The 14814-nt window shown below is 38.3% G+C and overlaps 1 protein-coding gene across 1 annotated transcript; it reads right to left on the reverse strand.

The window, feature by feature from the left end:
• Positions 1-5523: 5523 nt before the first annotated feature.
• fdx1b (ferredoxin 1b) lies at positions 5524-12017 on the reverse strand. The gene is made up of 4 exons (XM_056747046.1): positions 11035-12017; positions 6615-6742; positions 6074-6203; positions 5524-5956 (listed from the first exon to the last, which is right to left on the reverse strand). Exons 1-4 carry the CDS (start codon positions 11220-11222, stop codon positions 5842-5844), a joined length of 561 nt encoding a protein of 186 aa, XP_056603024.1. The 5' UTR covers positions 11223-12017; the 3' UTR covers positions 5524-5841.
• Positions 12018-14814: the final 2797 nt, after the last annotated feature.

The raw sequence follows: 14814 nt of genomic DNA on the forward strand, positions 1-14814 counted from the left end.
AGCTCATCTACTCGGCCATCATCGAGTCCTATGTTCATCCATATCTGTATGGCTTGGTTTAGCTACCAAATCAGGCATTAAGAGACTACAATGGATAGTCAGAACAGCTGAGAGGATTATTGGTGTCCCCCTGCTCGACCTCCAAGACCACCACATCGCTAGAGTGAGAAAAAGTGCATTTACTATTTAGTTTGGATCCCGCTCACCCCTCTCACTCCCTCTTTGAACTGTTGCCATCTGGCCGGCGCTACAGAGCACTGACCACCAGAACTGCCGGACAGTTTTTTCTTGCATGCTGAACAATTTAAAGCTCTTACTACAAACTGTTCATCACATTGCACATTTGTACAAAGCATGTCATTAAGAAATTGTACATTGTAAGCAAAATGATACGATAAACTTGTAAATAACACATCTTTACATTCATTTAAACAATTATACTTTATGTTGTTTTTTTCACTTTGTATATAGTGCATTATTATTATCATAATTTTTTTTTTAAGAAAAACTGAGGACGCACAATAATAACACAATGACAGCTTTCATAATATATTAACACTGTTCAGACAAATGTGCTTACATATTATGATACTCTGTACTAAATGGCAAAACATGATAAGCAGTTTTTTTAAATCAGATTTTTTGTTACCCTAACCTGCCATGCTGCAATGTTAATTTTCGTTGTTTACAACCAGACATGTAAGGTTAGGTGCTGGCCTCTTGTAACTTTTGTAAACATCTCCACTGCCGTCCTTATTTGTTTGCGTTGTGTCATATATCGAGTTATCATTTCACTGAACTATGCGAATGACTGTTGAATATTTCAAAAGAACTGTGAATCATTGGCTTATCGGTTGTCAACCTAATAAATGCGTTACTGAACACTACAAATTAAAATTAAAAGAGTGTTTTGGACAACTTAGTAATTATTGTTCTTCAATTTTTCGCTTTAAAGTGTGTCTAGGATCAGCACAGAAGGGTTGCTCAAACTGAACAAGTGCACAGCCACAGCCAAACAATCGATTTGTTTGCATCAGCAAAAATATTTCTACAATTGTTTCAGTCATTCTTTATGACAAAAAAGGAAGTTCATCGTCCATCAGCAAATGTAATGTTTCTTTGATCCCTGCATCAAGAAATAGATCAGCCGTTTCTATTTTATGATATAGATGGTTTTAGCATGAACAACTTAAACATTATGTGCCCCAAACTTAACTTCTGATAGGCCTCAGAAAGAAAAACTGCAAGATTTAATACAATTAATATACACTAAAATATTCATATCTATTAAATATAAAATAATTTGTTAGAGGCTACTTAACTCAGACTGAATGTTAACTTCGGGCCAGGTGGGTGTGTCCGATGAAACCGTCAATAGACTATATGCATTAAAGAAAGCTAATAAATAAAAGCTTTTATTTGCATAAAATCACAAACATTTGTTGATAATACTACTTCAGATTATAATTATAATGATGATACTTAAATACTTTGTTTTTTTTACTATTTATTTTTAGACTGCACCTCTTTATCTTTTAATGCAAATATATAGTGTTTCAGATTATGGGATCAACTTTATTGCATATGGAAATTAATATAAGAAGGTTAACCACGGGGTTACATTTGCACTGTTTGACATAATGCTTTCCTGTAGCTCAGTGGTAAGAGCATTGCGTTAACAACGCAAGGTTGTGGGTTCGATTCCAGGGGATTGCAAATACCTATGAAAAATGTATAGGATAAAGCAATGTAAGTCGCTTTTGGATAAAAGAGTCTGCCAAATGCCTAAATGTAAATGTAATGTAAATGTAATGAAAGTGAATAACCAGGATTGACAATAACGCAGGGTAAAGGGCCCATAATTACATTGCCCCAAGTGTAAAAAACTATTTTTACTCCTTATTTAAAGCAGCCGTTTCATGCATCATGACTTATTTACAATGTCAAACATACTGTCTTCTCAGGCTTGACATGGTCAACTTGTCAAAAAACAAGTTGGACCTATCACATAGTATTTCTGTGCTCGATACTATTGCCCAACATTCGTATAGGTATCTGGAAAGTTTTTTCAAACATGAAAATCCGTTTCGTAACAACTTTTCTAGTCCCTTATTGGGCGATTCTCCCGGAAAAGTGAAAGAAATTGCCTGCCCACGTGTCCACCGACGAGATATGACCTGCCTGCCATCAGGATTGGCTGTGCTGCATCAAGATTGGCTGGACTGTGGGCCTCCAGCTTCAGCTCGTTACTCTTGCGATAGTGAGAGAATTGGAGTTGTAGGTTATCGTGTTCATGGCATTTCAGTGATGGAAGTTATAAAAACAGTGGATTTGGAGATTGTTTGAAACTGATAGATGGCGCGGTAAGATGGTGCACATGAATTGCATGGGGTAAGTGAAGTGAGTCAAATGTCTGTGTTTTGTGGGAAATGGGTGCTCTCCCCATCCTCAAACACCCCCCCCCCCCCCAATTTATTGTATGTCTTTGGAAATAATCGTGCAGCTGTATCTGTCTGTTATAAATGTGAACAAACAAAAGACTCCGCGGATATTTAAAGGGTGTGATACTATTCTCTAACTACTCAAGATTAACATGAGATATGCAGAAACGGTCTAAGATATTTAACACTTGGATTTGGATATTTACGTGAAATGAAAAAGTGAACAGGGCAGCAAGTGCTCAGAAAGAGTGTGAAAGTATGTCGTCTCATGCTGGGCTTAGATCCATTCAATCTAAAGCTCTCGAGCTATATGTGGGTGCCCGTCAAATGAGAAGATCCAGGGTAAATGTGAGACCCACTACAGATAGGCAGTCATCAGCAGTGTGAAATAAAGTGTGAAAACTCACAACATCTTAGATAGAAAATGTACACATCACCATATAACAGCTGAGTACAACACTACCACTCGACCACAAGAACAGACTGTGGAGAGTTTTGATGGTTAAACTAAAAACTCTGTCAGAATAGTGAAAGTCGATTATTCTCGGTGTGTATTAAAACAATGGGGCACTGAAGAATGTCAGCCAAAGTTTTCTAAATCAGACTTACCTTACGCTTAAAATTCACACTTCAGCAAACTCACACCAACGCCTCAACCAGCAGCACTGAACACAGGGTGTCAAAACTTTGTTCAACCTCATGTCTCATTTTAAGTTTTGTCCTTTATACCCACTGCACTTTCATTTTAAAAACGAGTCCATACGAGGTCTGCCCTGTTGGAATGAATTTGAAATTAATTTTCCAATACAAGCAAGTTTATGTCACGGACAGAGGTGCTGGGAATTGAATTCAAATGTAATTGGACTCAGAAAACTTTTCTTGGAAAGTGGAGGCAAATGCCAGAAAAAACAGTTCATCTGGGTCAAACTCAACAGGTGAAAAAACAGGGACATCTGAGCTCTTTATGAATGAGGTTCACAGTTTCCTGCTTTTCTATATTTGACCAGAATACCTTGTGTGATTTTAATACTACACCTTGCCCAAAAAAGTGAGTATGTGCTAGAGGTTTGGAAGTGTGTGTGAGAGCACTCACATTAGTGGTAATGAAAGAAGATAGTTTTCAAGCAAGGCCTCCAAATGCATCTCCTTTCCATGCATGGATAAGAATGGCATTATTGAGCATTTCCTATTTCCAGGGGTTCGAAATTCTACGAGCTCTTAGTAATCTGAAGACTTTGCAGCCCAACACACATATACTGGTCTACAGTTTGTGGAGTAATTTGGCGGGAAAGTTTGCGGCTGTTATTGCAAACTCTGAGTTGCTTTTTTTACATTTCACAACCACTTTAACGCACACACACACAGTGTTGTCTCTTAACCTTCAGATATTTCCTGCTCTAAAGCTGCTGTGTTATCTTCCTTTTTTTTACTTCCTCCTGATGCTGTTGGCTTATTAGTGAACGCTCACGCTGTCCGTTTCATACAACACACTCATCTGCGTCTGATACATACACACCCAGGAACCTCGGGCGAACGTAACCGAACGACAGTTGTCCAGCTCCAGGAGCCCTGAGGACCGGAGAGATCCGACAGAATCTCTGCGTACAGGTTTGAAACTGTGCTTCTCTAGACTAGAAATACATTGAGGCTATAGAGATAAAAGAAACTAAGCAAAAGAGAAGTTTATAAAAGGGCAAAAAGAAAGAGAAAGAAACCACCGTGCATGAAAAGCTACTTAATGAGAGGAGAAATGTGAAACTCGAAGACTGCATTAGTTTTGTCCACTTGTATTAATTCATTTGTTTTTTTGTCTATATATTGTACTGTACCACCTAGTTATTTTCTTTTTCATTTAGGTGCTGTTCTCTTTACACAATAACCAGCTTTATTCACTCTAAATAACAAGAGTATATTAATAATTAAGATTTATTGACAATTGCATGATTTATATTTTCATCTCTACAGGTCTTTCCACCCCTCGAGCTCTCTTTCTCTGATATAGACTCTTCTCTTAGAGTATTTGACAGACTGTGGTTGACACTCGATTTAAGGGGGTGTCAGTTTGTCAAATACCCCAAGAGAGGAGGCACGAGTCTCCAAAGGCTTTGACCCAAGCTCTTCTGTTTGACGTTTATCCACGTTTGCAGTATCTGTGTAAGTTTACTTTTGAATGCATAATAGAGATATAAAATAAAATGAGGTGGGAAACTTGTCATGCACAAAACTAAACACACTGTATATAATTGAATAGTTTAAATAAAAATCTATATGTAACGCAATCATCATTGAGAATTGGATAGTTGAATAATCATGTTATTAAAAAGATAAGGCAACACTATGTTTCAGTAATGCATTTCTGTTAACTGCTGATGTACTCATTTTTACATATTCTGTGTTTGAATAAAAGCAGCCATGTTTGGCACATTGTTCACACTAACATCTGCTGACAACTGTTTGAATACACAACAGAAAGCTGAAGTAGAGTTGTGAAATGTGTGTTTTGTATGTGTGTGTGGGTGTTTGTTATCTGTTAATTTAATCTTACCACATTTTATCTAAGTTCTAGCGCACTTATAGATCCCCATTTCTTTTAGAAAAAAAACGGTTAAAACTGCAGCTACCCGGAGCTCAGTTGTGAGTGTATTTTGTTTCTGCAAAGGTCAAGACATACTGATAAAATGTATATAAACTTGAATCCACTGTCCGTTGCTTTAGATAAGATGCATAAATGAAATGTATGTAACCTTGACGTGAGCCTGTATCTGCATAATTCAAATATTGCAGTAGAGGTTCACGCATTGAAGGAATTCATAAAGACAAATAAGAGATGTCAGTCCACCTTGTAAGTACTCAACTATGGGTGTAAAGAAAGTCGTTTTGTAGTTGTGAGCCAGAGGTTCAGAGTTTTGCTTAAGAACAGATAGGAAATAATGCAATTCTCAAGTTTACCACTAGGGGTTCACTAGCACGTTTCACCATAGCCCCTACATTTAACCATTAGGCATTAAACACAGTCACCCTTTATGTAACTCACCCACAATAACCAAATATAGGTGGGATTCAGTTTAAAAGCGATATAGGGAACATTTTAATTTTATCATCATTTATTCATAGTCATGTAATTCAAAACCTGTATGACTTACTTTCTTAGATATATATTTTTAGTATATATGTAACACTGGCTCCCATTGACTTTCATTGTATGGACACAAAGCCAAAGAGACATTTTTCTAAATATCTTCTTCAATAGTACGACTGCTGGAAAATGTTTCTGTTGAGGTTAAGCCACGTTCGGTTTGTCATATTATGGATGTAAAATAACCAAAATGCATGTTCTTAAAAGAAAACTCATTTGACTGTGTAATAAATGAAATAGTAATCAAGCGTGTGCGTCATTGTATCATTTGCTGCTCTGCGCATCTTGCTTTCCTCTTTGATCTTTGATCTCTTGGGGAACACAAACTGTCATTCCGTCCATCCAGCAGTTCACAGTCACCTGACACCCCAAACGAGATCTGAACCAATGACAGAGCAGAATCAGAAATCATTCCCAAAACCATCTGGGAAGTGAATAGATAAAGATCATTGATTTAGTACGTAAGCGTGTGAAGGAAGTCATCTAAAGGCCTTACGTCTTTGTGAGTCCATAAGCCAAATCCAGCATGTCAATTTCTTCATCCACCGTTGGCTCCAGTTTGTCATACACACTTTCTTCAAATATCAGATGACATGTGGAACAAGCCAGAGTACCTTCACACGCTCCTGAGACACACATGAAAATAATATTTTTCTTTTTTTTTGCACTTCATTTCTAAAGGCCAAGAACTGTCAGTCAGGAGAATTCAAAGATGCATGAAACTTCAGGCATCTTCCATTATATATTAATTTCTGAACTAATCCTAAAATACATGTAAATACATGTTTTGCTTGGACATAAATATACACTACGCCTTTTTTTTACAAGTTTGTCCCGTTTCGATTTTCTACAAATAGATGCAAATAAAAAGCTAACTTTTAATTTGGAATGTGGGAGGAATGTTGACACTAGTTTACAGAATGAATCAGAAATTAACATTTAACTTATTTATTCAGAAATATTTTTTTGTAGTTGTCTCTTTCCACAGCTATACATTCAGACATAAACATTTAGAAGTAAAATATTGTTTTTTTTACCAAATCCACTGATGTCAAGATTTTTCTTGATGACAGCATCTAGAAGACTCTCCCCCTCTGTAACAAAGACACTGCTTTTCATTCCCGACTGATTTACAAAGTGCACCAACACTTTCGAGCCTGAGGAACTGAGAACACACACAATCTCTTTTTATTAAACGGATGCAATCTTACCAACGAAAAAACAAGTTAAAATCAAACCTACAAATCGCAACATACATAGAAGGGGTTGGGTTGATGAGTCAAATGTCACGATTGAAGTAGAGAACAAAACAGCTGTAGCTCTTGTTTGCAGAGGATAAAATGCAATTAAGTTTTTTTCGAAACCAAGAGGGAATTTTAAAGAAGACAAATCTGAAGGCTTTACAAGAAATCTTTCTGAACTCTGACATTTGAAAACAAAATGTGAAAGCAATGTGTTCTTCTCACCACGCTTATGATCTTCTGGTCTTTTACAGTTATGACTGGAAAAAAGGCAGAAAAATAATTCACCACTTAAAAAAATGCAACTCCTCAAACTGCCCATCAACGTAAATGTTTCTGTACGGTTTACAAGTAAAGGTGTGTTTTTTTCCTTTGAGAGATCCATTGTGCGGCTTCTTAAAGGGTTTTGGCTTGAGGCTTTGATTATAACTGATCCCCTGTGCAAAGATAGAACAGACTGACAACCAGAAGTGGCTGATCTAGCACTTGATAACTCAGGATCTCTAAAAGCATTGCTTTTGCATTACATTTTAACATACAAAGAAAATAAATTTGAAAGAAAATTTGAAGGTTAATTTTTATTTGTACTCAAGGGGGGAAATAAACTTAAATTCAAACAGTTTGATTCATCAAAGATTTGATGAGAAACTGAGGAAAAATGTTATTTAACTTTGCTTTCATAAGCAAATGTCATGATGTTTGTCAAGTGCCCTTTGAAAATGTTTTCTCACGGAGTCTTTCTTCAACAGACTGTTATCAGGAAATTTGCAAATAGACATCTGCAGATCTAAATACGTGTTAATTGAATTTGATATTCGGAGGAACGCATACGATGTTCTTTTAGAAACACAGAGATATGGGGATTATGAGTCACGTTTCATCAGTGCAGCGGTGATAAGCAACACCATTGATTGGTTGATCGTTTATCTGATGTAGGTTGAGAAAAGGAGTTTTGATCTCTGTGGTACCCTGGTTGCCAGGGTGTGGGTTGTGCTGACTATAAAAAAGCAATTAGAATTGAAACATGTGACCCACTCTGTGAGAAAACTATTTTCTAAATAATGTAAAGAACCTTAACTTAGTGTATGTAATTTAGCAGCATCTAGTTTGAGGTTGCGAACTGCAACCAACTGCTTCGCTCCACCGCTCACCCCTCCCTTTCAAAGCACTACGGTGATTGACACAGAAGTAGGATGATGTCACATTTTCGCTTCTTTGCCGAAGGAGATAATGTATTTACGAAACGCACACTGTAGGGTAGTTTGTGCATTAAGGACTGATGTGATTGAAACAACATGATGAATTCCGTGCAAAGGGACCCGTCGTGTATGTGGAAAGAAATAGCTCATTCTAACATTCTAAGGTAATAAAACATAACGCTTTATTATGTAAGGTCTTTATACACCTCTGAAGACATAGCTATGTATAATATATTGCTTTTCTGTCAATAGACCTCCAAGAGATTACACATTGCACCCTTAATGCTGACTGAATGAGGCCATGTCAAAGATTGAAATTATAGTGAAATTAATAGTTGAAATTGAACTTTGATGCTTGTTATCTCAGAATTTGATTTTCACATACTGGCTCACAAATCTGATTCTCTATGTGTTGCACATGATGGAAAACCTCTATTATTTGAATTGCGAGGGCAAAGCACTTGGTGATGTTATCGAGCTATTAATATTTCACATTGTTAAAAAATTACCATTGAGTCACAGTTGGAACCATTTTTTCACAGCAATGGTGATTCATGGAGGCATTCAATAGTTCCTGGAAGTTACTTGTAACACATTGTGACGGGGTAAGAGACACGGCAGACACAGAGCAACGGTGCAAGCAACCCCAGCGGGGAATTTATTAAACAACTTAAAATATACTGTCCCACAAGGTAACATCCTGGGTGCTCTTAAATCATAATTGGCCAGTCCGTGCTCGTGTATGAAGGTCCTCGTCCCTGCTTCCCTCGCTGTCCTTCCGTTTTCCATTCCGGGGCGAATGGTGACAGCGGTGTTGTCTCTCGACCCAGGACCTCGAGTGATCTTCGCACGCGGCCTTTATGCCCGGCAGCTAATCCAGCGCAGGTGTAGCGCAATCAGCGCTAGCTGCCGGGCTGTTGCCCAGGTGACGCTGATCCCAGGTCAGCTCCGCGTCACATTCCCCCCCCCAAGCGTCAACCTGGTCTCCGATCGCTCCTGTAGGCGCCTCGGGAAAATCGTAGGGGTGGGTGGGGAAATGGGGCCTAACATCCCAGCCCATGCTTGCTGGTTGAAAGGCCGGCTTAGTGACGGACTGGATCTCCGGCTGGTCCTCGAGTGGGACTCCCGTCCTCGGCAGCGCTCTCGTCCCGCTGAGCCGCTTCCTCTGTCGGCCAGGCAGCTTCATCCGGCAGCTGGGTCGCACTCTGGCAGCTAAGCAGCGCACTTGGGTGACTCTGCAGCACTCTCCGGCAGCTCCATAGCTCGGTCGGGCGGCTAGCAGCAGGCTCTGGCGGCTGGACAGCTCTGTCGGGCAGCTAAGTAGCGCTTCCTGTCGGCTCGTCCGCTCCTTCTGCCCTCGGGATCGTCCCTTGGTTCGGCGCCATCGATCTCTCGGCCTCTCTCCTCTTCTTCGTCCCTGGGTTCCTCCCTCTTGGGCGGTCGAGTTAGAGGGCGTGTCCGTCCGGTCCGAGACCCAGGAAGTACGAGGATTATTATAGCCTTTCCCTACCGGTCTCCTTCCTTCAGTCGCCTGCATTCTCCACCACTTGTGACGGGGTAAGAGACACGGCAGACACAGAGCAACGGTGCAAGCAACCCCAGCGGGGAATTTATTAAACAACTTAAAATATACTGTCCCACAAGGTAACATCCTGGGTGCTCTTAAATCATAATTGGCCAGTCCGTGCTCGTGTATGAAGGTCCTCGTCCCTGCTTCCCTCGCTGTCCTTCCGTTTTCCATTCCGGGGCGAATGGTGACAGCGGTGTTGTCTCTCGACCCAGGACCTCGAGTGATCTTCGCACGCGGCCTTTATGCCCGGCAGCTAATCCAGCGCAGGTGTAGCGCAATCAGCGCTAGCTGCCGGGCTGTTGCCCAGGTGACGCTGATCCCAGGTCAGCTCCGCGTCACACACATGGAGTTGTGACTAAACAGACCAACTGAGGTAAACCTCTAACCTATTTAAGACAAAAACATTTAATGCCTAAAAAATAAAGAAATAAAGCATTTAAAGAGAACTTCCTGGAACTGTCTGAAGGCTCTATGAATCACGTGATGCTCCAGCGTTTAGGACTTTCGTTGGCAGAACTCTCTCTCTCAATGGCTCTGCATGGAAAGACGCACCGCAGTGACTTCTAAGACTTCAAGCTAAATCCGTATGCACGCAAGGCTCCATACAATGCCTCCTTGATGTAGAGAACACATCCAGGTACTTTCATGCATTCTCTGATTTGTGTCCTTGAGTATTGGGACTGGACTTTGACGTTATTGATGAAGTGCAACGGCAACACGAGGACACCACGACACTGCTGAAGAACGGATATTGAGAAATGGCCGGTCAGAATATCAGAATAGCATCTACAGTATAAATCAAACGCGGTCAAAAAAGTCTATCCTTAAAAAGTTAACTGTCTTCTACGTCTTTAGCACTGACCATTTGTATACATGTGATAGTTGTAAAAAGTACAAATAGACTAAATAAAAATATGAAAACTATTTCTACAATGTGCATAGATGCTGTATTTTTTTATTTTTTTTAAGGGCAATGTGTTGGAAAGGAAAAGCGGAAAAGATGAAAGCGAAGACCAGAAGCAGACTTGAAATCGTATGAGGTGAAGCTGAAGGCTGGAAACAGTCAAGACAGACAAACAGAATTCCAAGGTTTCATTTTCAATCATGTTGAACTACAGACACGTAATTTCCCAAATACACACACACACACATAATAACTATCCCTTAAACTGTCCCTTAAATGTCACGTACTAAGCACGATAAAGCGCCTTATATTGTGTAATTCTAGTAGGTGTCTTATGGAATAGCAATCCTGTATGATATTTTTTAAATGTCATTTTAGAAAAACGGCTGTTTTTAGGTCAAGTATAGTTCATGTAAAGTAATTGTCGTAATGTTTACGAAGAAAAATGTACATTGTAAGCGCAGCTAAAATTCATGCATGAAATCAGATGTACAAATTCAAACAAAAACATACATTGTTGCACTGATAAAGATAAAGGCTTACCCATTTTGCGGGGACTGACTGCAGAGTTTGGGAAGTTTGTGAAAAGGTCTCGTGAGCATCATCTCAGATCTTGGGTGGACCAAACTTGAACAGATGAAGCTCCTTATGCGAGTACGATAGGCCATGCTGTCCGTGTTTGTGATCCGTTCGCCTGTCGACAAGTGTGATAGGGAAGGCTCACATCTCATTTCTGAATGTTTTTTTAGGAGAAATCTGAAAGCTCTATGAGGTGGTCAAGGTTGTAAACACACACACACACACACACACACACACACACACACACACATACAGAGAGAGAAAATACGAAACAATAAACCTTGATCTTAAAGCTCACGGTCCTTTTATACAAAATAAGCAAGTTGGAGAAAGCTCAAGCACACAAGCAATTTGGTTTTAAGGCTGTCATTGTATTATCTTAGTCACAGTTTTGTAGAGATAAAAGATAGAGAAAGATCATAGAGAACATCACACTTAACACTCAAAATGACTGCATAGTGCACTTTCCAAAAGAGCTTATCATATTAAATTCATGAAAAGATATAAATTGTTTAAATCTTGTAAAATAAACACACAATTATCACTTTTTAATGGACACCACCAATTAAATGTTCCTAACTATACATCTTAACACTTGACAAAAAAGCACATTCATTATGCATTTAGCTGTGGCCGACATTTTATAACCCTTGGATCCACAAAAACGTTCCAAAATTACAATTCAAGTTACCAAATGAGTTTTGCATATGTGAAATTCATAACTACACATATACTGTATGTTACATTTAGCATGTTTGGACTTAAAGGGCTTCTTTATGCTCCTTCTTCATGTGAGCAGTCGTCATGCTTTTGGTCATTAGCGCAAGTCTACGAATGACACAGTTACACACACATTTAATCGTACATTTTTGTTCACTCTTCATAAAGAGAAATTGCAGTTACCGGAATTATACTTCAGCACAGTGTCATTAATATAATTAAATAAATTGTTTTTCATTTCTTACTTGGTCTCAAAGCTACGTTCTTCTTCACTAACAAAAACTCAAAAACATTAACAGTGTCACCTTTTTATTCCTGACCTGTTTTAAACTGTCAATTTGAGTCCTTGAATGGAACCAATGTTTTGGGTAGTTAAATCCTAAGCCTTCATGTCATTAACAACATGTCATATAATTATTTTACATTTAATGTTAGGCAAAAAAAGGGCAAAGTAAAGATTTGAATTAAAATTATAGAGGCTCAGAAAAGGTGATCAATTATAGAGCATAAAACAGCCGGAAAGAGCCTTGAGGCTCATGAGTTATCTTGACCTGAAAGTAATTGTTCATCTTCATCTCACACACAGCAGACTCTATATCTTGCATGTATATATGATATAAAACATTTGTTCTCCAGTTCACTTTTTAATGGTATTCCTGGTAAATTGTGTCTTTGCACATTTCTGCAACCTCTTAAATCCTGCATTTAAAACCTGATGACACAACTTCAAACATACACATTCATGTAACCGGTTTTGGATAGTAACAATAATATGATTTTGGGTTCAAGTAAAATTTCAAGAATACTTTCAACGTTAAGTACAATACACCAAAGAGTTTTAATTTTGGAAAAGCAAAATGTTTTTAGGAAAGAACATTATGCGATACCACAAAACAAGTCCAAAGCATTTCAGTTCTTCACTTAAGTTCTTTCTTTCGAAATGTATTCTCATAAAATTCTTCAAACAGACGAGGTCGTTTTTGTTCCCTGAATTTCCGGAACAGTTCCCCATATGTACATCGTCACAATAGAAAATGCAAAACATGAACAAACATTATTCTGCTCAACCTTTTTACCAGTGATTGAAAGTACTTGTAGTCGGAGACCAAAAATGACTTCTTTCAGTATTTTTTTTAAATGTAGTAGCTCGCTAGGGAAATGTTATGTGCAATATAAAGGTTTTAAACTAAGGCCCGAAGAAACACTGTAATTGTAATGCTGCCCATTTAACTTGCATTGTTGTCAGCATGATACATTTTTCTTCAATTGTTCTTACCTGTCTTGAATCAGACGTGATGTGTATTTTTACCTGTCTCTCATGAATTGCTGTTAAAGGAAATCGCATAAATGTTGCCAGTCTGTTCTCAGTAAGAAACGAGTTTGTGATGTGAAAAGAAGACATTTTTCGGCTTCTCCCAGGTATAATGGCCCTTCACAATTTTCTATAAAACCAGAAAAATCTCTGATATAATTCATACCTTTCCGCAAGTGCAAATCTTGAATATGCGAGAGAAAGAGTAATAAGGAAATATGACGACCAACATGAACCGACAAAAAAACAATCTTGACAAACTGAGGGATCACTTCGGTAATAAACCTTTAAACCAAAGGTAAGTGTACTACTAAAAGTCCATTATAACAGTGATGAGAAGAATGCATCTGAATGCATCACAAGAAACTACACAGACTCACATGTGAACAGTAAAAAAAAATATTCAGGATCCTTTTATTAAATATCTGCCTGAGTATGGTTTGATGAATAAACAAATAGACAGTGTTGACTTTTTGGGCGCCAGAGGCTTTCTCAAGGCCAAAATGAGGGATTTTAATCTTCAGTTGATAACAGTGGCCTTCAGTAGTCTAGAGCGGTGGTCAGCGTTCCCAGTGCTAAAAGATGCCGGACATGAACTCCACGCGGAAAGACATTTGTCTGTGTTTTGTTGGCAATCGCCACCTACGCCCATAATGTAAAAACCCGAAGGGATAACTGGAATGATGTATTGTGTGCTCGTGCTGTAGTTATGTCCCCGAACTGCCTGCCTCCAGCAGCTTGTTTTTTCCCGGAAATAATCGTACAGCTGTATCTCTCTTTTATAAATTTGATCAAACTAAATACTCTTCGAAGATGCAATCTATGCAATACTACTGTAAAGGTACTCAAGATTAATATGAGACTGACAGAAGCTGCGTGTGTTACCCAATCTTTAAGTACTTCAAAACTTATTTTTAATGCAATATTACATGAACAAATCAAGCAAAATTATTAAGTTATTTAAGCACATGTCACATGATAAACTAAGGAATTACTACTTTAAAGCATTGGCGTTAACTTCTTGATTTAACATTTCTTAACATATATGATGAACAATTAAGATGAGATGAGATGCTTTTAAACACATCATGTGCTCTCCCATAACCTATTCCCACGCACCACTCTTCTGAAGGATGGTATCCACAAAAATACAAACGGAATCTCTTCTAAATCTTAAAGACAACTGAACAATAAACACTATCAAGTCTTTCATTTCGTTGTAAAGCACATAAAATAGTACTTTTTCAACAAAAATACTATCCTAATGCTTTCGCATGCAAAGCATGCTGCAAACTCCAAATCCGCTGCTCAGTTAGTGAAATTAACTAAAAGCAGACAAGTAAAGATGCGTTATACAAGTTTAAGTAGTTTGAACATGATGAAATTAAGTTGGATTCATTTTCTTCAATTTTGGTTTAAACAAAAGAACACAATTGTGTTAAGGAAACTTTACTCAATTCATTTCATGAAATCTACTACCACACAGAACCATTTTTAAAAGTGTTGCTGCTGATCTAATACTTACATCAAACTTCTTTTTAAAATGTCCGCCTACCATTTTTCAAAATGACAGATTTTTGACAAATGTGTTTACTGGTCCTCTGTAGAAAAAACACGGTTCCTGGGTTAGTCACGATCAGGTAAGAGTGTTGTGTTTCAGTCCAATAAAACTGCATTAATAAGCCTTTTGTTTTTCTCCCCATTGTAATATT

Source organism: Triplophysa dalaica, chromosome 4, assembly GCF_015846415.1.
Source record: "Triplophysa dalaica isolate WHDGS20190420 chromosome 4, ASM1584641v1, whole genome shotgun sequence".
Taxonomy (NCBI): domain Eukaryota; kingdom Metazoa; phylum Chordata; class Actinopteri; order Cypriniformes; family Nemacheilidae; genus Triplophysa; species Triplophysa dalaica.